The 24,720-nt window shown below is 41.2% G+C and overlaps 1 protein-coding gene across 1 annotated transcript in view; it reads left to right on the forward strand.

The window, feature by feature from the left end:
* Positions 1–352: 352 nt before the first annotated feature.
* The window catches only part of PDZRN4 (PDZ domain containing ring finger 4), a 251,247-nt gene continuing 226,879 nt past the window's right edge, over positions 353–24,720 (forward strand). Inside the window, exons 1-3 of the mRNA XM_040596928.1 lie at positions 353–1,017; positions 3,431–3,517; positions 7,442–7,546. Of these exons, the coding sequence (XP_040452862.1) occupies positions 364–1,017; positions 3,431–3,517; positions 7,442–7,546 (846 nt within the window). The 5' untranslated portion in view covers positions 353–363. The remainder of the gene's footprint in view (positions 1,018–3,430; positions 3,518–7,441; positions 7,547–24,720) is intronic.

Here is a 24,720-nt window from a genome sequence, read left to right on the forward strand (position 1 = left end):
CGCGGCCGCCAGGCCAGTGTCCGCACGGCGATGGGCGCAGGCGGCGGCCCTTCCCCGCGTCTCCCCCTCCCTTCCCCCCGCGCCCCGCCGCGTAGCGAGGATGCCCCGGGAGGGCGGAGGTGGTGCCGGGGCTGGGCGTGGGGCGGCAGCGCCGGGGAGAGGGAGTTAATGCGAGGTGGGGTGGGGGGGGCGGGAAAGCCGCTGGGAACTCCAGCTCGACGCTGCCGCCCGCCTCCCCCGGCGCGGCCCCGCTTCTCCGCCCGCCCCTCGCCGCCGCCCGCCCGCCCGCCAGGAGCGGCTCCAGCGCCGCCGGGGCCGGGCGGGGGCCGCGGCGCCGAAACTTTGGCGGTCCCCGGCCGCGCCATGGGCTTCGACCCGTCGCGCTTCGCGGCGCCGGTGGCGGCGGAGCTGCAGTGCAAGCTGTGCGGGCGGGTGCTGGAGGAGCCGCTGTCCACGCCGTGCGGGCACGTCTTCTGCGCCGGCTGCCTGCTGCCCTGGGCGGCGCGGCGACGGCGCTGCCCGCTGCGCTGCCAGCCGCTGGCGGCCGCAGAGCTGCGCCCCGTCCTGCCCCTCCGCAGCCTCGTCCAGAAGCTGGAGGTCAAGTGCGACTACAGCCCGCGGGGCTGCGGCCGCACCGTGCGGCTGCGGGAGCTGCCCGCCCACCTCGCGGCGTGCCGCTACGGGCCGCCGCCGCCCGGCCCCACCGAGCCGCAGCAGCGGGGCGGGCTCCCCCCCGGCCGCTCGGGGGGCGGCTCCGCGGGGCCGCCGCGGCCGCGGGCGGGCGGCGGGCACCGCTGCCTGCGGGCGCTGCGGGGCGGCGGCAGCCCGGAGCCGGGTCCCGAGCTGAGGAGGGAGGCCCTGCGCTGGAGCAGGAGGGAGAAGTCGCTGCTGGCGCAGCTCTCGGCGCTGCAGAGCGAGGTGCAGCTGACGGCGCGGCGGTACCAGGCGAAGTTCGGCCAGTACGTGAGCCACATCAGCAGCATCACCCGGGACCTGGCAGGCGGCCAGCCCGGCAAGGTGAGTGCGGCCGCAGAGACCAGCGGGGCAGCACGCCCGGCCTGCTCCCCTGCAGCGGTGCTCTCCCCGGACCTGCTATCGCCATGCCCAACTTGCGAGCGGTGGCCCCGGGGGGGGCATAGCCGTCACCCCCAAGTCCGCGCCGGCCCCTAGCCCGGTCCGTCCCCGGACATCCCCCAGGCGGTGCGAGCCGCTTCGCTGGGCCCTCGCCGCCCCCGGGGCGATGCAGCTCCGACCGGGGGGACACGCTGTTTGTGGGTCCCTATTTCGGAGCCCTTCCCTGCGGCGGCCGAAAACCCGGGCGCCGGTGGGACCAGTGGTGCCAGATAGCGGCGGTGGCTCGTCCCCTGCTTGGCCGGAGGGGGTGGGAAGCGGGAGGAAGGGGAGAGGGGCTCCCCCTTGGGCTGGCGGCGGGCAGAGGGGTCCCGGTTCCTCCGGGCAGGGTGTCCGCATCGGGCGCCCCCGCCCCGCAGGCACCCGGCGGCGGCTGCCGCTGTTTGCTCCAGGGGAGACTGGCAGGAGCTCAGGAGCCGGCTTTTAACTTCTGTTTGAGCAGCCGAGGAATTGTCTTAAAAAAACGGAGCATGAAATTAGTGTAAACTTTGTAGGCGATGGTGAAACGATAGCAAAGCTGCTCTCGTTCGGTAGAGTGGGATAAAAGTTGACGCTGTCAATAGCAGAGACTGGTGCAGCACTTCGCTCTCTTCTCGGGTCTGAGAGCATCGCTCAGGTAGAGATTCGCTCCCTTCAGGCTAAATAAACCATCCGAGAGTACTGGTGAGCTGGCTTAACTCGCTGTAAGGGAGCTGATGCTTTTTTGGAGCATTAACTAGTGGCTGGAAGATCCCTGTGCAGACTCTAGCACCGCTGTTTGCAGCCGTGGTGAGGGAGTGTTTTAATGCAAAGAATTTTGCTTTTTACCCAAATCTTCACGGACCATGGCGAAGCAAAATCCCAGGTGGAGAAGGTCTGAGGCAAAGTCACTCCTGAAGAAATGTCGCATGCTGGGCATCTGGCTGCTGCACGGGGAACAGGAAAGGGGACGTCGTTCGCAGGACACCTGTGTGCCTAGAAACATGGGTCTTTGTGGCATTGAGAAACTTTGTGTTTGGAGACTTACATATTTAATCTTTTTATATTATTATTATTTTCTTTGGTTAGCTAGGCCATGAGGTTTAGGTTGCTGGCTCTGGGAAGTGTGCTTATATGTAGAATCTAGAATGGTTTGGATTGGAAGGACCTTAAAGATCAGCTAGTTGTAACCCCACCTGCCCTGGCGTGGAGGCATCGCTCCTCCCGGGCAGGAGCGGAGCCGTTTCCGAGCGTTGCCGGTAGGTGTTGCTGTATGTACTGCCGCTCCAATGTCTTGCACAGCTGAGACCAGGGTAATGACTAAAACAGGTATTTGGAAGAAAAACTATCTATGTATTACATTAAAATCAAATGTATTATGCGGCAATAAAACATTTCACTGTCACAGTTAATAAAATATATGGCCTTCAGCGTTAAGTGTTATATTTTGAATGCTCAGAAAGATATACCTTATTTAGTTGTCAAATTGAATACAAAATTTGATTATTTATATATTATTAATTAATGGACACTGGCAGACACAAACACCTAACAGCGCTGGATGAATATAATTTTTTGGGGGGGGAGTATGGCTCTTGAACTGTAACTATTATCATATGTGAATGAGGTAAAATAATCTAACTTGCTGTGCTAAAGCCTCCAAGTATTTTTTTGACTTTTTAATAATTTTTTTTAGAAAGCTATTTACCTCTTCCACTGAAGGAAAAAGTATCTTTTTTTTTGTTTGTTTTTAACTTCGACTCCTTCACTGTTTTTGAACGTTAGCTTTATATTTAAAACCTTGTTTAGAAAAAACCTTTTTTTTTTGCAGACATGGTTTTGGATTCTTTTTTTTTGGGAGAGAAGTGAAATGCTGGGATGAAGAGTTGGGTTTCATTTTGTGTGTGTATCTTCCCTGAAGGTTGCTGTGAAATGGGTACTGATATGACTTTGGGGTTTGAAAGTGTTGTGTATTTTAACCTATATGTTTAACATCTGAAATGTTGACACACATGGGAATTTTATTTTTTTAGAGACTTCCAGATGTTTGGAGCTCTGACTTTTTTCAGTGGTGCTGAGCATTCTTCACCAAAAGCCTGTACTTCTTTCCATTCAGCGCTGAAGATAATCAGGTGTTACCTGTGTTACTTTTCAGTGGCAGGTGGATTCTTTGGGTTTTTTCCATTACAAAGTCTCTTGTTATCTTTTCAGCCTAATTTTCCTTTAAGTCTTATCTTATACATATTCTCCGGCTAAAAATATTTTGTACATTAGTGCTTACACTTAAGATCTTCTTTTTGAGACTATATTCTTTAACAGTATTTCACCTCTTGCTTCTTAGGGAGGAGAACCCAAACCATTAACAATCATGCTACACCGAGAAAATGATACTTTGGGATTCAATATTATAGGAGGACGGCCCAATCAGGTAACGAGAAAAGTACAGTAGGTTATTGTGACCATATTTTCTGTTACTGTATACACTCTTAGTAATAAAAGAGTTTCTTTTGATGACAGTAAGTATGGAATCAGCTCCATAGATAGATGAACTGTATATTAACAGGTGTAGTTGGAGTCATTGTTTTGAAGACATTGTCTTGGATTATTCTTGATTTCAAGAAAGGTATTCCCGTTGTTTTTGCTTTAAAACGTAATGCTCATCTGCACTCAATTCCCATGTGAGTAATATGTATTCATGCAAAATATTCAATGGAAATCTTTGGGAGTACTTATAAGAGTCATTGTTACAGGATTAAGCCATTGGAATTTTTTGAAACAGCTTGCTTTTTTTTTTTTTTCCCCATTTAGAGGACAGATGAAAATTTGCTTCTGTAGCTCAGATAGTTTAAGCATATGTCCTGCTCTCACATACCTCCTTTCGGTTTCTCTTTCTTTATGAACTGAAACAGGGTTTTCATCAATCTTGTATCTTAACTCAATCTAATCTCATCAGTCCAGGTTTAGAAAGTTCATTGGAAACCATAGAATGTGCATAAGGATCACTAACACCCCCTAGAATATATGGCTTCTTTTTTTTTTTTTTTAACTTCATCCTCCCAAAAGCATTAATCAGGACTGTCATTACATATGAAGGGTAAAGAAACCTGTTAAACTGGAAAATTAGTCGTTGATTAAAAAGGCTTGGTAATAATTATGCACTGATCAGGTTCTTGTTAAGTGGGAGAATTGTAGCCTCCTACTGTTATTGAGGAGGGAATGGGACCCTGTATGTTAGTTTGACAGTCTTCTGCTCTAAAGCTATGTTTAGCGGTGCCAAAGAGTCTGTTCCCATTAGCCTAAGAAGTTCACTGTCTGTGCTGCAGAACTACTGTTCCCTGTGGGTAAATATGAAAACCACCCGCTACCAGATTTTGGTGCTGTAAATCCAAAGCAAGAGTTTCTTAGATTTTCTAATGGAAGGATGAGACAACAGGTGGCTATAAGATAAAATACATGCACTTTGATTGTATCCATATTTTAAGTATACCAGTAACCAAATACAAACAATATTTAGTTTGTATTGAAGTGTAACTTCCGTTATTTCCAGCTGTAGGAAAACTGCAGGGAAGAGGGAGCATGGTGTTCAGCTTTCTGGGGATGGCAGCTGAGCTTCTCTGAAGCACTTACATGCTGACAGAGCATACTAGAACAGTTTTTTATATTACAAACTATTAGGCTTTTTGAATGAATGTTCTGGATGTTTAAGGAGTAAATGATAAATATATGAAGGTTCATAGCACGATTTCTGGAGAGAACTGCTGACCAGAGAGAAGGAAATGCTTATGGTCTTCCATTGACACTGGTAGTTTGAGACAGAGAAGTTGGTGGAGCTGTGAGGCAGAGCTGGGTCTCAGGGACTTTTGAGTCTTAGAAGTTTAGTTTGGAAATTCTGTTTTGTTTTGTTCTCATTGTGATAAATGGGAATACCATGGATGTTTGATGGGCGGTTCCCAGATATTAGTATAAAGTCTCCCTCGACATACCTGGAGCCAAAGGATGTAACAGGAAAAAAGGATTGAGTTGACACAAACAATGAAAATAAAAAACTGCTCAAAAACTTAAATACTGGAAGAGGAATTCAATATTTTTGTTCAAACAAGACAAAAAGAGTTCATGAAGGCCATCTGTACATTCAGGTTGTTCAGGGAAGAAGTGCCCTTGGGTGAAGCATTGGCCCTTGCAGCAGAAGAGCAGAATGGTGGTGTATTAGTCACCTATGTGGGAGTGTGTTCCTTTACCACATGTTATTTGTGTTTTGTAAGTACAATGCAGGTTTTTCCCATTGGAAAGCAGGTGACTCTTGGTGACTTGGGGAACGTACATACATACTTTCCATTGGCTGTGTTTGATTTCAGTCCATAATAGGCTTCCCTGCTGTTCATCTTCTACCTGGAGGGAGGAGGAGAGGAAAGGAACGACTCACCACAAGCTTGCCTTTTATTTTGTCAGGAAAGGACTCATTTCTTATAAGTGTGTGTTTCTGGGAGGTGATTCATTATTCTAAAGGAGGAAGGCTGCTTTGATCCCCAGTTTTGTCATGGGCCCCAGCTCTGGCTGGCTGGTAGGACTGTCCTACGACAGAGGCTGTGGAGGGTGTCCCCCCCGAGGACAACCTGGCAAAGCCAGGCTGGAGGGAGGTGTGTGCTGCAGGCATGGCTTGGGGCTCCTGCAGTCACCCACAGACTCAGCTAAAGGTTGAATGAACCAATCACTCCCATAGCTCCCCTCCGTTCCCTGCTATGCAGCCTGTGGGCTGCGCAGGAAGGTGCCGGAGCTCGATGTGCTGTGTTTTCATGTCAGGGCTGTGGATACCAGCACGTGCTACCAATGGGGACCACAAGCCAAATACCCTTTTTCTTACTGCGTTGGACGTTACTCTTGAAAAAGCCAGTGAAATTTCTTAAGGAAGAAATACAATTTTATGTGGGCAAAGGTACTATAATCTAGCCTTTTGTTTTCTTGAGGAAAAAACCAAACCGTGTCCCTCTTGAATTTTCATTAATGGCTATTATGCTGGTTTTATCAGAGTTTCATTTCTCACTGTTTAGATGGGAAGTCAGTGAAAGTTCGTAATTTCAAAATATTGTTGGAACTGCTAATAAGTTTCCCTTTTGCTTCTTACCTGTGAGTTTCTGTGACAAAGGGGGGGAAAAAATAGGGAGTTTATGAAATCATAGTGTGACTAACATCATATTGGGCAAATATTTGTTAACCTGAAATCTACCTGGGTTGAGACTCCATAGGACAGTTGCCACATGTTGTAAAGCATGTTTTACAGTGGCTCCATTTTTTTAAATGCCTTTATCATTTTCTTAATAGAAAAAAATATAAAACAATGTCCCCATGAGTATATAGGACCTAGACCTAGAAACCTGTACTCAAATGAATTGTGCTGTTGGTCAGGGTTTCACCAGTCACAGAAGGAAAATAAGTGTCATATAAACTGCTATCCACAACATAAATTGTCTGGAAAAATATTCCTTCATTTGTTGCTGTCTAGGTTATTATTTCTATGGACACTTAAAAATACTGTAAGTGGGCAGTGTCTGCTTGGTATTATTTCTTTATTAATAATGAATTTAAACTATCTTAAACCATCACATGATGAAATTAAGTAATTTTAGCATGTGCAACCACAGCAGGTATATCGTTCCAGCTGTGGTAGATAACTTATCTGCTTTAAATCTGACCTGCGTACAAGTTTTACTTAGCAATGTGTAGAGATCAACTGGAAGTTGGTTCTCTTTTTGTCCACAGCTGATCTGTATGGATTTCACAGTTGAGCAAATTCTCAGTCTCCCATGTGAATAGGATTTATGAGGTTAACCAGTTCCAACCAAATCCTATCACTGTTACACGTGAGCTAACTAACGTCACTTTGTTCCTTGGAGCTTTATTTTTCAAATGCAGAAAGAAGTTTACAAGGAGTCCTTTCCCTCCTGAGAGAAACACTTTTTATAAGTTATCTTCCTCTGTGCCTTTATATTAGTCACTGTCTGCTCTGAACTTTGAGGTCTGCTTTAAATATTTTAGCTGGGATCTGATTACCATTGCACCTTGTGTTTCATTTAGACTAAAATAACCAGAAGTAAATGGATAATCTTATAAAAAATGCTGGAATAGTTCATTAATTCTGTCCTTTTGATTAATGACTAGTTTGTGTTAAGCAAGTTTAAAAAAAAAAAAACAAAACCAAAAAAACCCCAACATCCCAAGGAGCTCAGTTCTTAGCTAGAAAAGCAAGCTGCATATTTCAGGCAGATTTGCATTTTGCATTGTTGCTGATTTTAGTACTGTCTCATTTCTTGTACTAATGTGGCCCTTTTTGCAACTTCCCTGTTGCCTGGTACAGAACAATCAGGAGGAATCTGCTGAGGGAATTTATGTGTCAAAGATTCTGGAGAACGGACCTGCAGACAAAGCAGAAGGCCTGCAAATTCACGACAAGATTATTGAGGTAAGAAAAAAAACCCGCACCACCACCAGTGGATTAGTCTGTTACAGATTAATCAAGGATTTTATGTTTTTTACACTAAGTATCTTGTAATTTTCCTCTTTTGCTGTGTCTAAACATGATTGTTATATGCTGAACTACTTGAACATTTCTCAGAATTGAAGATGCATGATGGATTTTTCCAACAACTAATAAATGTATTGATCTTGGGATTAAGTTGATTTAAGCAAGGCAAAGGTATAGACCCTGAAACTGCAAGCAAGAGAGGCATTTTGTATTTCTTTTCATTAAATTATGAAAGAAGGCAATGACTCTATGGAAATTCACAGGTTTAGTGAAACTGATTTTGCCCTGTATAGGGGGCATTACTGTTGTGACTCTGGACACTGAGGAGAAGCTGTGCTGGTAAGCAGTACTGTGCAACTTCTTAAGCAATTAGAGAAAGTACTTTCTGCTATATGATCAGAAGTTGATAATCTGTTATTCTCACCAGGACCAGTATCGCTCTTTCCCAATCATGTAATATGCTAGCATGGAAATTTTAAAGTTTATTCCTGTGTAGTACGCATTTTTTTCGCCATAAAATAAATATAATTTTTTAAAAACCAATAACTCAGTCTGAAGAATAAGTTGCTGCCTAGCCTGCCAGCATAACTGTAATTAGCCCTCTAAGAGATCTCAAAGGAACAGTTTCAAGCAGTCACTGAAATAGACTCCTTAGGATGCTGTCAAAATGGCATTTCACATTGCAGCTTTAATACAGCTCTTTCAATGACAGCACGTACCAGTAGCTGCTGGGTTTGTTTAGGATACATCACTCCAGACTTGGGTTTAGGGGAGGCTTGGAAGCACGGTGTGAACTTGCCAGTTGGACAGGGTTTTGAACAAAGACACATGAAACAAATAGATTGGAAGACAAATGCAGAGTGGTGCTGCTGGCTTCTTGCATCAGTCCTATTGCTGTTAAGGACTTAGAAACATAAGCAGAGTGTTTGAATACTGGCATTGCTCTTAGTATTGGGAGCCTAGAGCGGTGTGTGAAACCAAGTTAATACATTTTCTTGGAAAAATAGCTGGCAGATACATGCATCTCTAGTAGAAACCAAATTGGCTGAGCAGAAGTGCACTTGCAACTGAACTCTTATCTCCCCAAGATAGACAAAAAGCTTTTGCGTCCAGATTTTTTGTAACAGCAGCCCTATGTTGAAAAAAATCTATTTTTTTGACATTACTATTTCACTTACCATGTTGTGTTTTTTACAGACTGACTGGCTATGTAGTTCTATGTGCTTGCTCAACGCTTCCTGCTTTATTTTGTTGTTTTGTAGTGCTTTGATTTTTAAGACAAAATGGAGTATTTTGGGAGGAAAAGGAAGAATAAAGTTACAAACCAACATTTATTAAACATGAAGCCATTTCTCAAAATGCCACCATAATTGAATCTTGATTTTTATTTGTTGAAAAATTCTGCTGCATAAAGTCATACTGATATTTAAATTGCTGCTGGGAACATACATATTTCAGTTCTGTGTGAAACTATAGATCCAGTCTAGCGTAAGTATTCATATGTCTCTGAGTGGAGCACCAATTTCACCGTATAAATATATAACAGTTTCATGTATAGTTTTTTGTACTTGGGCAAGCATTTAAAAATGTTCAGGGTTAGGCCAAATTACTGAAAGTTTCAGTGTTTCAAGATTCATTAGACTAAAATAAAAAGAGGAAGATAAATGGTAACATTAAGATTTTCTAAATGAAATGCAAATAATTGATTATTCCTTCAAGCTAGATACAGGAAGCAACTGGAGTAAAAAGGTTAACTTTTTCCATGCCTATGCATAGCTATTGGTGTCATCTTGCAGCCGGATGCCCTGCCAGCACTGCTGTGGTTTGTTGTGGAAGATCAATGTGAAAGCTTTTGCTATGAGGAAGTAAGTTGGATGGTGTAACTGTTTCAAAAATGTTGGCAGATGCACAAAATACGAGCTTCGGTGAAGAATTGATAGGAAGTGGGACTTCTTAGTCTTGCTTGCTTTTCACTCATTTGGTGATCTGATCTAATGGGTGATGTTTTATGAGACCATTTTTCAATAATCGAGAGCAGAAGGAACTGATGTTGTTCGAAAAGCCTTTAATAGCTTCAGTCAGTTGTTTGGCAATGTGATGCCCGGGGTGTTTCTAGCAGTGCGTAGCTAATGGGATAATGGACAGGACTATCCCATTAGATCAGGAGAAAATCTGTTCTCAAGGCATGTTGCTAAATAAAGAAGGTAATTTGTTTCAGTGCCTTATCAGATGTTTAACAAATGTTAACTGCAGTGGTTGACTACAGTGAGTTTTGCACATTTTAGATGACCATCTAATGGGTAAGCTGGCGCAGAGAACGGATTTCACAGTCCTATGGCATTGGCAGCTGGAATGGTGAACCAAGGCTGGCAGACATGAGTAGCGCTGTCTTTTACTTTATATACTTCGTTATCTGTGGCAGCAACTTTGCCAAATAATTGTTATGGTATTTGAAAGGGTGCCGAGGGGAGAAATCAGATTTCTTTCTTAAGTGTAAAAATGCTACACAAATTACATGAGTTCCTGGAGGGTTTGGAGGTCAATGTGCCCAGAATATGAGCCATAGAGCCTCTTAGACCCTTTCACCTGAAACAAGTTGGCATTTATTTGGGCTTTACTCTCAGGTGAGCACATTTTGTCATTGAGGACCTGAAAGCTGAAACATGTGCTTGTGCGCTGGCAGGGTGGTGGTGTGTGAGGGTGACCCCAGGTACCCTGTGTCAAGGGGCTGCGGCTTTTCATAGGGTATGGTCACAGCATCCTCACTGATCGTTTTCACTGTTCTGCAGAGGAACAGAAGATTTCGGGCACAACTTTACCCTCTTTACTTAAGGTTAACTCCTCTGTGAGAAAAGAGTTGTTTATGCAGTGTAACACTGGCCTGGGACAGTGATGTGCACAAGCAGCATTTTGGCAATGTGTACTTTCAGAAATCTTATTATAAACCAAAAAATACCATTATTTCTTCATTAAGGAGAAACTCTTCCTCATTAATTACTTCTGTGTAGCAGGTCCCTCCAGATGTCAGTTTTCTGCTGCTTTCAAAAGTTTTTATCCATAAAATCTAGCTCCCTAAATTAACGCAGTGCAGCCTATGTTCCAGGACTAAACACTGATCACATGCTATAAAAAGCATTTCATAAAACTAGATGCAGCATTGGTGTCTGTGGCTCCCAACATGAAAGCCTTGGATATGAGCAGTAGTATAAAGCCACCAGACCTCTTAACTTTTGGATCTCTGTTTTCTTCCTTTCCACCTTGTCTGTGAAGCCCAAGAGGAGGAGACAAGCAGCAAGCCACGCACAGGACTATCTGTTAGTCTGTGCTGGTTCAAAGGATTGTGGTTGCTGCTGGGAGAAAAGACAAAGAATGTTTAGAATGGTTCACAGTTATATAGCTATGCATCATTTCATCTCCCCCTCACTTCATGCAAAACCTTCCTACTGAGTAAGTTCACTGCTCATCTTTGCTAATGCTAATAGCCTCCTCAAGGCAGCATAAAACAGTTATGATCCTTGGCAGTGTTGCTGATACACAGAAGTGTTTTACCTGCTGCTTTCTTTATACATATTTATAGTTCTGAGCAGTAACACTGGAAGTAACTTCTGTATGGAGGAAAATTTGACTCTCAGTTTGCAGTCAGTTGAGCTTCACATAAGAATGGCACCACGTTGGCCAGCGCTCCAAGTACACTAGTTTAATGCCTAGTTAAGAAACCATTCAGAACTAGTTCTTTATACTTGTTTTGGGTTGTTTTTTCTTTGTATAATGTTAAATTTTACAGAAAATGATATGCCATCTCCTCTGGTTTTGAGCCCAACTTCCGGAAAAAACAGCAACTGATTTTCCTCAAGTCCTCTTTCATTCTGGAGGTCAGTGTCTTGAAAAATGCAGTTATATTACTGAAGTGGAATATACTGCTTTTATCTTTTTGCTTTAATGTTGTACATAAAATATATAACCAGTACAGAATTTGCAATCCAGATGGAATTCCTGTGTTGGTTTTTTTTTTTTTTTTTACTTTTAAAAGAGCAGTATTTCACCCATTTGAGAGAAAGAGCTACTGTTAATTCACATTGCCTAGGAGACAAAGCCCTGTAGTCACAGCTGAACCTTCTGTGGTAGGTCTGCCAAATAACAGAACAGCAGTGAAAAACCTTGTGCTCACATAAAAGGGGCTTAGGCTGAAGACCAAAATACTCATATGAGGAACTGTAAGTATATCATTGTCTGGAAGGCTCAAGTATTTTTCTTTTCCTTGCACTGCAAGGCAAAGGCTTCTGTTCTTTTACTCTTAAGTGAAATGAGAATATTGGCTCTTTTGCATTTTAGTCGGTTGATTCTCATTAATGTGATGGCTAAGAAGCAGGCGTGATGGAGGGGAAAGAAAAACATTTTTAGTCTGAGAGCTTTTAAGTAATTTTGAAAAATGAGATGGAGGCATATGTATCATGACTGTGTGTTTTGTTTATGCAGCCTGAGCTCCATAACTATATAATAAATAAGGCTTCATCCCTTATTCCATGTTTCCCTTTGTTCTTTTCACTTTTCTGGAGATTACACACATAATGGCTTTCAAGTGCATGTCAGCAAAGCCAGTTTCAATAAAGATGAAGTCTTGAGGCTTATCCTGGCAGAAGTAACTTACATCTGCAAAGCGCCTACACAGAAACTTTTTTAACTATTGCCAGACTGCTGACTGTGCTGTGTGTCAGCCTTGTGATGTTTTATCTTCTGCATGTTTCTGTCATTACACTCACTATGTTGCTCAAGCAAAATCTTTGATACTAGTCATGTTTATTTGGCTAAGAATCTCCACTGTCAGATTATGTCTAGAAGTAGTGAGCTTAAAAACTGCCTTGCTGGCATCAGAGCTGGAAGGTTTGGGACAGCTTTGAACCAAAGCTGTACATGATGTGGCCAGTAAAATCTGGGTGGTGGCTGAGGAAATTATTATATAGCTAATTTTAGTGGCATGGATTTCGGTGTATCTAAATATGTCCAAAGTAGCCTTAGGTAGGTATATTAAGCTCTCTTAAATCCTTAACAAATTCATTATGTTACGTTGCAGGTAACCAGGCCTGGCACCTACATTCATTAGAGAACTCCTAATTAGTCTGAAAGATACCTGGCGTAATATATTAGTTATAGCATAGACTTAGAAATGTCTGTAGCTTTTTTTCACCTCTCCCTCACCTGTTGAGATACAGGTTTTTGGACACCTGAATTCTTTCATCTGTCTGAAGAAACTTTAAAAAAGACATGTGTGACCAGGTTTGTACATAACTTCACTTGAATAGGAAATACTGCCCCCACTGACTTTTTTTACTTAACAGTGCTTCTCCAAGAAGCGAGAAATCTGGATTGTAGTCTCTGCCCTACCTGAAAAGGATTGAGTTTGCCTGTCCAGGTAATTGCCCTCGTTACTGGGGAAGAGGCTATCATGTGTGAAACCAGCCTCCACCCAGCCTCTTCAAATGGAGCAAGATGCCTGCAGGTGCTTGGGAGTCAGGATTATCCAGCTGTCATCTGCTGTGAAATAGATTCTAGGGAGCTATATCTGGAATACTGCTCCTGCCTTTTTCAAGGTAAACACTTGTGCCAATACATGAGAGTTTCCCTCTTTCTTGCACAGTTTTGTGTCTGATATGACACTTCCTTGAATAATACTTGCATTTCTGACTTCACAGTGCCTTGACTTTGAGAGGGGAGGTAGCAAACACTGTCAACCAGGATATCCTCTAGGTAGGATGCTTTCCTAGGTATGAAAGGTGGGGTTTCCTGACTGAATAGATACCAGTGGCTGGAGTTTTCCCCCTCCTGGTCTTTACTTTGGCTGCTGTGTTACCCAAGAGGTGGTTACTGCCACTGATGCCTGCTCTCAGAAGGCTGTGCAAGCTGGATCTCATGTAGGTGGAAGAACTTAGTGTTCAATGGACTGTCTGTGCTAGAAGCTGACATCTCACTGTAAGCATCCTGGAACGCCTGAATTTTGTACTTTGTTGCCTGAGTTTCCAAATGTCAGTAGCCTAAATTTGACTGGACTCACTATAGGTCTTTAGAGATGCTTGTGTTCCTCTCTATTCACTGAACTAAAATGCAAATGTTGTGTTTAGGAAAACAGGTTATGTTCCTTCTAAAAACCACTTAGAATTCCAGCAATTCACTGTGTTTTAAAAAGTGAACATGAGACTTTTGTTTTTATGTAACCTAAAATTTTTGTATTTTTTGTGGTGAAATATGTGAAGAGAATGGACTACTGAAATAATTACACTTCCATATGTAATGTTTTCTTGCAAATATTAATAAGACTTCACAAAATACTTTCTATCATAAAGAAAAGTGAGAGATCAAACAAAATTATATTTAAGAATTGGAGATCTTGGTGTTAATAGGGTAATAGTGAATAATGACTTAAGATTTTGTGATCAGAAATCCAGTATTTGATCCTTTAGCTGATCAAATCCAGTCTTACATTCATAAACAGGCAAAATATTATTTTGATACTTGTGTAAAGCAGCATCGTGGAAAATTCTAAAATGTCTTGGTTTTTAACAGGTGTTTGGTTCTTTTTTTAGTCTGATGTATAAACTGAGAAGTTTCTGTTTACTGAAAACTTGCTGTGGACCCAGGTTTAAAGAGGCACAAGGCTGTGGGAGGGTTTCCCAGCTGTGTTCATTTGGGCTTGCTCTTACAGCCAAGCCAGACATGTGCGCAAGTATAATGCTGTGTTCTTTTTGTGGAAATTGTAAGCTTACAGTGATTTTATCTAAAAAAATTAAATATTGAAATGCCAAATGTGGGAATATGACCACCAGACGAACTGTCCGTCCAATTGGTTTGTTTGCAGAATTGGTCTATTCAAGAGATAAGGAATATCGCAGTATGTCCTTTTCAGCAAGTCTCTTCAGCTCGTGAGTCACAGCTCTTTTGAGATGCAGCTAGCTGGGGCACTGCACCTTTGTATGTGCCTGGGTGCTTCTCTGCAAGGGATTCCCAGTAAGCAAAGCAAAGGAGATATGAGGGTGGCTGGAACAGGACCCAGGTCAAGTGGGGCAGAAGGAGCAGTGCGAGAGTATTTCCGAAATGCAAGCCAGCAGGAAGGGAGTCAAGAGAGCAAGCTAAATGGAAGTGGTGAAAAATAATCTTTCACGGTGTTTTTTTATACTGCTTCTACCATGTTGGGCCTTTGTCTAGGTGGCTTAGGCTGGGCGTGATTGAAGAGGCTTTGGGATCTTGCATGTCCATGAGTGAGTGTGCATAAACCCCTCTCTTCAATGAGATATTTCTGGTTTGCTCTGACTATGGTGGATCTCTACAGCAGCTGGATCAGCGTAGGAGCAGAAGGGTGAGAGTGAAGGAGAATATGCAAAGAAGAAAAACAGGGGAAACAGCTTTACAATTAAAGAGTACAAAGCACCAACCTTATGTTTCCACAGGAGTGCTCTCCAGTGCATGCCTATAAATGGCAGTGTGGGAGAAATGAACAGGATGTAGGAAAAGGGGTAACTGAATTGTGGAATAGGATCATCTATACCCACTGCCATGAACTCTGATAGGGAAATAATGTGGAACAGTGCTGGAGCAGAACTATGATAACTACACTGTGTCTGCAGACTAGGACAGTAGCCAAACCGGCAAGTCAGTGGTGCTGTTAAGTAGGAAGGATGCTGATTAACCTGTGGAAGAGCTGACTAATGTAAGAACATGCAAGATTCCATAAACAGTGTTGCTACCATGCGCTGCAGATCCCTAGGCACTGTGTGAAGGCCTGATCACACCCATCTCCTTCATAAAGTGTCTAATCTCACCCCTGAAGGATGACATGTCAGAAACTTGGCAAGTTGAAACTCAGCATCTCCTAGATGCCCTGTTGGAGCTTGCCTTTGCTTCATGTTGTCTTTCTCTTCCTTCCCATGATTTTTTTTTTTAAGCTTCAAGGCAAACCTTGCAAAACAACGGAACACTTTGGCATACTTCCATCTCACCCAGCAGCAGGAGCAGTGCAGTTTTATGTGCAGCTGAGGTAGTAGGTTTGGAGGAAATTTTTGTTCTATGAAATTTTAGAGGTGTTCATAAGCACTTTCAGGAATGCATTAAACAACTTGACTAACATCTGTCAAATGCTGCTGCTTTCAGCCCCTTCCCAGGAAGAGAAGGGCATGTGCAGGGCAGTGTTTTGTTTAGGAATTTTTCAAATAATTACATACACATATATTTACATATTGGTGTCTGTTTGTGTTAGGGAAGACAAGGTCATAGAAATGTATACTTGTTGCTGAAGGTTTTGTGATGAAGACCCTTGCTTTTTGGCCTTTGCTCTGGGCATGATCTTGGGTCAACCCTGTAGAAAATGCTTTCTCTTCCATTGACAAGCTGAATCTCCATGACACTTGGGCTGTAGGTTTGATTGTGTATCATTGCCCTGGTCTTGGACCAAGCCTTTCTTAGATATGGTGGACTTGATGCTCAATATGGAGCTGAAGTACCCTAACCTGGTGAATTCCAGAAGCTTTGAAAGGAGGAAAGGCATTTTCTGATGACTTTCCTCAACTTTGTCAACTATGTAGTGAATAGAAAAAGTCAGAAGCTTCAGAGGGTTCTTCAGGATGGATCATGGGGAGCTAACCCTTTGAGGCTCATATGATGAAGACTAGTGGGAATAATTGATGGTAAGCCCAACTATGGAAAGGTCTGGTAAAGTCTGAGACCATGCTGAGTTTGTTGCTTAGAAGTGAGGGATGTGCAAGGATGTCATGTCTCCCACAGCACGTGCTCCTGGCACCCCAGAAGCTCTTGGCTTTTTTCAGAAAGTGAAAAGAGCCTCCTTCAGCCTTTCAGGAAGGATGTTCTTTATTGTGGTTGAGAGAACTTCACAGTTAGAGGAGATGACAGCTTACATATTTAGTGTGAATGCAGTGTTTTATCCACTTAGGTCACTGAACTGATTGTTGCAATCCAAGGGTATATGTATGCTCCAAGAGCTTTGATCTCTTCTGCCCTTTTTCTTAATCAGCTAATTATATTTGTAAGGAGCAGCTAATCGCTGTTCTCTGTAATTGGAGGCTGAATGAAAAAAGCCATTAGTGTCTGCCAGTGCAGAAATGCTCAAAATGAAGTCATTATTCATGGTTTCACTTAAAAAAATTAATAACCCAATTTTTAAGCAGCTGTGAAATGCAGCAGTGTGTTGAACAGGAGAATGCTTCTCCTCAGAACTTGTGAATAGGAGTAGTCAGAGGCATGTACAACATTGTGCTTTCCAAATGCCTTGAAAATTGAAGTGATAATGTAAAAAAAGTTGTTGTTTGGAAACTTCTTTCCAAAATGCAAGGTTCTGCAGCATTTAAAACCATGCTGTAACGTAAAAACTAATCTTCAAATTGGCAAGAGCAGATGTGGTCTCTTCAAACCATCATCAAAGTCTATGCTAAGTAAAGTCAAATATACTAACCTAAATACATTTGTTACTAATACACAGACATTTTAGTAAATGTATGTCTTGTTTGGAATTGCAAATCTAGTGTAATTTTCCAACTTTGTATGTGGACCCAACTTAATTGAATCACTGCTGCTGCAGGAAAGTAGTGCAGAATGACTCAACACTGTTTCTTCATTCAAAAAATTTTGGGAGGCATTTTCTTTATGAAATATTGTTGACAAAATAAGTCATAGCAGCTATGTTTATTTACATAGTATGTCTATGTATGTTCTTTACAGGATATGATTTGCATAATATATTCTTTGAGGAGTATGTTTGTCTTTCAAGTAGCAAGGCTGAGAAATAGAAGGGGGGGAAGGGGAAATTACAGAAAAAAATTAATTCATAACTGTTGACATCCTGCTGTTTTCTACGTGTTTTTTGAGTATGAAAACCTTATTTGAGCATCTGTGTATTCCACACACCTTTCAAATAGTTTAGCTTCTTTAAAATTGGATAACAGGAATCTGTGTGTCTAGAAGTGGTCATCTAATATAGGAAGGAAAAGGTCCAAAATAGGTTGATATAGTACATGAGGGTTTTTTTTCCTTCATCCATGTTTTCGTGACCATTTGGAACATCCAGCATTTGAGGCACCCAGTGGCTGAGAGCTTGCCCATCTGTTTCTAAGTACAGTCTTTCAATCTTGCATTTGTTTCTTTAAGCATGCTGATCCAGTGTGTTAATATCTGAAGTCCTTCCAGCAGCTTGCAGGAGGAAGGCATGCTATTTTAAATGGAAGGGACTTGCTGTCTTGCATGAATTAAAACATCTGGATCCCTACACTTCTCTCTTACAGTCTGAGCTGGGCTAGCAGTTGGCACATGGCAAGTGTGGAGCCATATGGTCTTCGTGCTGTCAGCAAGCATTTTCGGCACATACCTTTGCCTACCCCCAGCCTTGTCGAAATGGTAGTTGCTACTGTGACCTGAAAGATAAATGTTCCAGGAGCTTTCAGTCTCTTGTGCCCTTCTTGAATGGATTAATTGCATTTTTGAGTGGTACAGCAGCCAGCAGTCTGGAGCAGAAAGCTGAATCCTTTCCCCCTGCAGGTCTCAGAGCCCCAGTCCGAATCGGGTGCCTTGTGCTAGTGCCAGGTTTGTAACAGCACTTTGACTTACACTTCGTGCCCCTTGAACATTGTTTTTTAATGTCTCCGTGAAATCTCCAAGTGCTTAGCACAACTGTTTTTCAGCATGTTCTAGATGTGTGGTTAAATGGAAAACTGACTGTTTTGAGAAGTTTCTTAAGAGATACTTTCTAGTGACCAAAAGAATGGTGTTAAAGTTATAATACTCTAAAGTGGTAAGCAGAAACCTTTCCTCATGAGAATAAGCATGATATTTCCTAAAAATACAGGGATTCTTCCTTGTTGTCAAATATTCAAAATACTTTAAAATTTATTTTAAAATAAGTATCTAATATTTTTAATGATTTAAAAATAAAAATGAAAAATAGATAAAAAGAGGAGGGAGAATATGAGGGACTAGAAAGAGCATTTTGGTTTTTTTCAGTATAAAAAGAACCTGTAAAAAATGGTTCATATAATTTTTTTGTAAAAAACTTTTTTAAAAGAGCTCTTCTTTACTTTTGTAAAAAACTATTGCTAGAATTTCTCATTAAATAAATGTAGACTACTCCTTTCAGCCTTCTTTTCTGAGTCACCTAAGTACTGTACCCTTGTACTAAGAATTTGGACCTTTTCTATTTTTTCCCCCTCCTCCCTGCTATGAGGTAATGGAAATTTAAATAATCAGTATTCGTCACTTAATCCAGAGGTTTTATCTTTTAATTAACACAAACCATGGACAATATTACAAAGATTAAAGAACACACTGGCATTTCAGAACAAAAGTCAGAGAGTGAACTATTCAGAAAGTGCTGTTAATGCCTTAACTTAGCAGAGTAATTTAAGATTTAAGTTTTAATCTGATTGCTTAAATTTGTGTCCTGTGTTAGTCAGGAGTCCCACAGTTCATTACAGCTGTTCTTCTGATGTCTTTAACAAGTACTTTGGGGAGTTCCAGTACAAAACAAAGAACTGTGTGGGTTTGTTGGTGACTTCTTTCTGTGTGTATTGCTTTGCATTTGTCTCTTTCGTGTTGTGCTTTCTATGATTTTTAAGTTCTGTAGTTCAAGAAGCTACCTCCATATGTACTTTGAAGCACGTATTGTATAGGAAACAGTTTATAATAGCCATTAAAGTTATTAATTTGAAAGTGAGCATGTTACTTGTTAGCACAGTTGGTTTAACTGCTCTGCTTTGAATTCTTGTATCTGTTTGGCCATAGTTACTTAATTTAAAAATTTGGGCAAAACTGACTGAGCTCAGCTCAGATGACCTCAATTCCACCTAGAGCACTTGGGCCGCTATTTCCTACTGACGGGCTTTGCAGCAGGGCTGTAGATGACAGTTTTCAGGTTTTGCAGTTAAAGAAACAGGAGAAGAAATTAAATTGACAATGTTAGAGAGTATTTTCAATGAGATAAACTTTGGTGAAATGTAAGTAATTAGGTTAGTTGGAAATTCCTGTATATTTTTAACTTTAATCTTCCATCAGAAGATAAAAAGTTAATTCAATCCCCTGTTTTCTGAACATAGTCAAATAAAAATGTTAAACATCTGGTTACCCTAGTCTCTTAATCAATGAGGACAGAAGCAGTGGGTAATTTGAGTTCTTTCAGCCACTACAGGATGTCCATTTTCATTTATATACTTTGAAAACAAAAAATATCCCCTCCTCCTTTCTTAACCAGAATTGGTGCTTAGTGTACAAGCACTGTACTTATTTGTCATCTCAAAGTACTTGCTGTCTGGCTATGCTACCTCATTAAAGATCTGTTCTGGGAGGAGAAGGCTAAACTCCATACCCAGTTGCTAAGCTTTTCCTTTGATTCAGCCACTTAGAGATTAAATGAGACCTTAGAGGCTAATGCAGTGGATAGAGAAATGTGTGCGAGACTACCAGAAATTAGTGGGGTCCAGTTATAAATCACATGCACCATCATCAATGTTGCTGTTTCTGATTTTAAGTGGGCTCAGTTTTCACTGAGTTCATATACTGTACGTTTTACCAGCAAGTGACTGGCCAAATGGTGCTGAATCCATGTTATTAAGTAGAAGAACAATAACAAGTGATTTTAACCAGCCTGCGCCAAGCCCGTCTGCCTGATGTTTACTTTTTTGAGTACTGATCATGTGTTCAACAGTGTACGAAGCCCTGAAAACAGATAGGCCAATCTAACAGTGTCAGAGAATGTAAAGCACATGGGACACTTAAGATGAGATTCATCTTGCCTAATGCTAAATGTCTTAACATTTTCTCATTCTGTAAGTATTGAAGATGAGTTAGGCACCTATTTTTAGCAAAGGTGATTAGTTCAGCCTGAAATATTTAACCTAGTGACATCTGAGTTGGGATGAGATTCATCTGACCCTTCAAAGAAGAAAGTGGTAGTGATACATCTTGAACTCTTTGGAGTTTCGTATGAACTAACTACTTTTTAGTACTTTTTAGTGTTTTTGAGTTTAGATTATTGGGATAAAAGGCCTCTTTGTACAGAGTTCTTCACTGTAAAGCCAGAACAAAGCTTACTGAATCTTGTGTCATCTCAGAATGAATAAAATTCAAGAGGAAAGAATGTTACTTGTTTCTTTGTCCTTCTTACATCACATTTCACATAGGTCTGATATTCTGTTCATCTGGAATTACATATTTCACTAGTTTAAATGGGAGCTTGAATGTACAAGGAATCAGTTTCCATTTTATAATATGTAAAATGCCAGTTTAAGTTTGAAAAGAGAATCTTGGCTACGAAACTGGGCTTGGAATCCACCCACCGTGCTGTGGTACTCCTGTTTGAGATGGCCTGCTCCAGCTCCGTAGCTTTAATGGCTCTCTGTTACATTTTTCATGAAACAACAAAATAAACAGACAAGATCGAGCCTTATTGTAATAAAGTAAACCCAAGTGTTAGAAGGCCATCTGTATCCCCTAGGAGGATGGTCAGTGTGCCACTGGTTTAGCCAACTTTGTGGTAGTGGAAGAAATATGAACAGCTGTGTCAGCTGAGAGCGCTTCCTAGATCTTGGCTTTGACTGTTCTCTGTGCCTGCTTAGAAGTTGTCAAACTCTTGATTTTGGCAGTTTTGGGAGGAATGTGAGTAGCTGTTCGTGGGACCTTAGTGATGGGTTTTAGTGAGTGAGGATGCAGATGTGTGTTTGAAATGGTACAGAGCGCCAGCCATCCAAGCAGTGGAGTGATGCTTCATTTTTCAGCAGTCTTCAGAGAGATGGGATTTGTTCAGAGAAACAGACCATACAAAGACCGAGAGACTGGTGGTGATATTTTTCCAAGAGAACAATACAAATTAGCTCATTGATCAAAGTAAGAAATTTTAATCTGCACTTTTGTTGCTTTTTGGTTTAGTATTTTGTATGGGCATCTAAGGTGCACAAGGGAAGGAAGGCAGTGTCTTTTATCAAACTAAGACAGTTGTAAAAGATGGGCAGGCTTTTGCACAAAAGGTACTTTCATTAAATCTGGCCTAGAAGGATTTATTATGTATAACTTTAATTAGTGTAAGAGGTTTTGGGGTTTTTAGGTGGGTTTTTTTTTGTTTTTTGTTTCAAACCAGGACAGACAAATTATGAGTTGTGAGTATTGTTTCCTGCAAAATGTTCTTTTCCTGTTCTCAGTCATCTTTATTGATATGTCTGTGAGTTTGTTCTGGAGCTTCATGGTTGGATGTTTCCACTCAATTTCAACATGGATATTTGTGCATTGGGTAAGCATATCAGGTTTTAGGATGCACACCTGTGAGATGCATTTATTATGAGGATGCCCCTGTGGGGAGGCATTAAAAACTACACTTGGGAGGATATGCTGGCTATAGAACTACTGTGAAAGGTTTTGTGTGTGGGTTTTTTGTGGATGTTTTTTGGTTTGTTCTTGATTTGCTTTTCTTTCTTCATTTGGCGTTCATTGGTCTATGGCACGCGTGTGTCTGATTCTGAATTTGCTGAAATCTGGGAGATGAGGTGTTTAAATGTTAACAGGGGCACTTTTTCAAAGTTTTGTATGTAAGTAGTTGGCTAACTCTTAGAAAAAGTACTTTTTCCTATATGAGTGTAGAAAAACCCTTCTGTCCAAAGAACTAAAACCCATCCAACTCCCACCCCAACCTGAAAACCTCACTTATATTGTGTATATATATATAAAGTCTATATGAAAATATAAATATAGATTATTTTAAAAAAAAAATCCAGAAAATAGAATGATTTGTATCCCTGCTATGTAGCACTGTAGCGAACTGGCTATTCTTGCTAGTAGTAGTGAACTGGCATTGAGAGGCTACAGAGAAAACAGGGAATGCTATTGCAGCAGATGCACAAACACCAGTATAAACTATAATCCTTGCCTCATGAATTAAAAATCTAAATAAATGAGCCGGACTAAAAGAAAGTGACAACCATTAAATGTTCAGTATTTTCAAACGCCCTTTTAAATCCCGGATATCTTAAAATACTCTTTAGTGGAAAGGTTTGTAACATTTTATTTGATACAGTGAAGATATTAATGGGCTAGGAGGTAAGGCACAAAGGGATACTATGAAAGGAACATCTGAAGTTTTATCTATTAAACAGATTTTTCCAGTCTGGATTTTTTTTTTTTTTTACATGGTTTTTCAACTGTGCATTCTGGATATCATTTAACTTTCCCTTGCAATAGTTTTCCAAGTTCAGCTATTATATGACCATAAAGCTGTGCTTTTGGGATGAGACTTAAAATTTCTTTTCATAATTTGTGAGCTGTGTCTTCCTGTGTTCAGAAGGTAGCTACCATAGTTTCTCAAACTGCTGCTTTATTATGTGAGGATTTGGAAGCGATTAAGCTATAAAAGCTACTGTGAGTAACAAACTAGAGTCTCTTTTCTCATGGTCTGAAACTGTAATCACTTTAGAGTGATTTTTTTTTTTTCAAATACAAATTGCTTCTATGAATACTACAATACAGCTTGCAGTCTCCAACCAAGGCACTGTAAAGTATGTTTGCAGTAAGAAGGATCATTCATCAAGGTGGAGAAAGTGAATTATGACTGCTTTTTCCTCCCTGCTGTGTCGTGCAGTTCAGAGCGACACTTCTAAGGAATGGTGAGGGGTGAAAAAGTGGACTTGTGTGCGCATATTCATTCCTTCGTCCAGCAGCACTTCAAGAAGTTGTGAGCTTTTTAGACTGATTTGTAGAATTCTGGTAAATCAAAATTTCATGTCTTATCATTCAAAACTGAGATAGTAGTGTGATAGTTAATTCATTTATTTTTGCGGATAATCAAGGGACTGGTTTTGAACGTGAAGTCAGTATTATCTGCTTTAAGATTGAACAGTGAACACAGATTATTTATTTTTTATTTTTATTTTTTTGCAGCTGACTCGGCCAACATCTAGAAGAGTTGGTAATAGTAAAAGTCAACGGTATTAAATTTGATGAGACATGACTGCAATATTAGCTCTGTATGTATGTTCTGAGGCTGTCTGCTGCTTTTCTTAATGCTGGGGTGTGCTGCAGCAAATAGGACTCAGCATGGCAAAGTGAATATAGCCAAGTTGCTGTGGCTATTCTGCTTGCTCCCAGAAGATCTTCCAGGAGTCTGGTTCTTCATCCTCCCTTCTTCTCCCATTTGTCCAGCTGAGGAAAGGGTAGTATCCGTGCTGCGCACCAGTGTGGCCGATCACAGCACCGGCACCTTATGTTACACTGCCACTGTGACTAGGTAAGTCGCAGTGTGGTTTTACGTCCATAGTGAAATAAAAAGACCTCTGGCCTTTGGAAGCCATTGACTGGGCAGATAAAGTTGATATTATGTAAATAGTGTGCTTGTAGTAGACACACACAGGCAGTGTGTGGGTCCGTCTGATGTGTTCTGTATTTGTAAATGGCTTCTTCAAAGCTGCTGTTGATTGGGCTCAGTAATAGTATAGACAAACCTTAAGTGTATGCTTGACCTATCTAAACTGAAACTGGTTTCAATATGCCTCCTTGAAAAAAAGGAGGGAATCACTGAAGATCTGTATCTGACTACTCAGCTGGGAACTGCACACAAAAAAGCCAGCTGGTTTACAGAGTGCATGCATTTTCCTGAGGTTACAGGACAGTATTGGTCTTTGAAAAGTTTTGCTGGAGAACCTGTGTAAATTTTGGAGTTGGGGACTTGTACAGAAAAGCAAACTACTGTAAAGTCAGCTTCAAGTCTGTATGTTGACGTAAGTCATATACAATTTAACATTTTTTTAAATTATTTCAATTTGTATGTCCATAATGATCTCTGAATATAAAACAAATGGATGTGTATATATAGTTTTCCAAAATCACTCCTGATATTAATCAGTTCAGTCTGGTGTAAATCTTCACATTTACTTTTAAAGTTTATGAAAATAATGTTTCAGGGTCAATTTGCGTAGTAGATCAAAGGTTGGTTTTGTGGTTTTGCTTTTTCTTTTTTTGAAAAAGAGTGGTCAGTACTTTTTTTACCTCAGATAACATTGTTAAATTAAACACAAATGTTCTATACTAATTGAAAGCCTTGAGCAAATGCAAAAAATAGAGCCGTATGTTTATTCAGATAGACA

The sequence above is a fragment of the Falco naumanni genome, chromosome 5 (assembly GCF_017639655.2).
Source record: "Falco naumanni isolate bFalNau1 chromosome 5, bFalNau1.pat, whole genome shotgun sequence".
Taxonomy (NCBI): Eukaryota; Metazoa; Chordata; class Aves; order Falconiformes; family Falconidae; genus Falco; species Falco naumanni.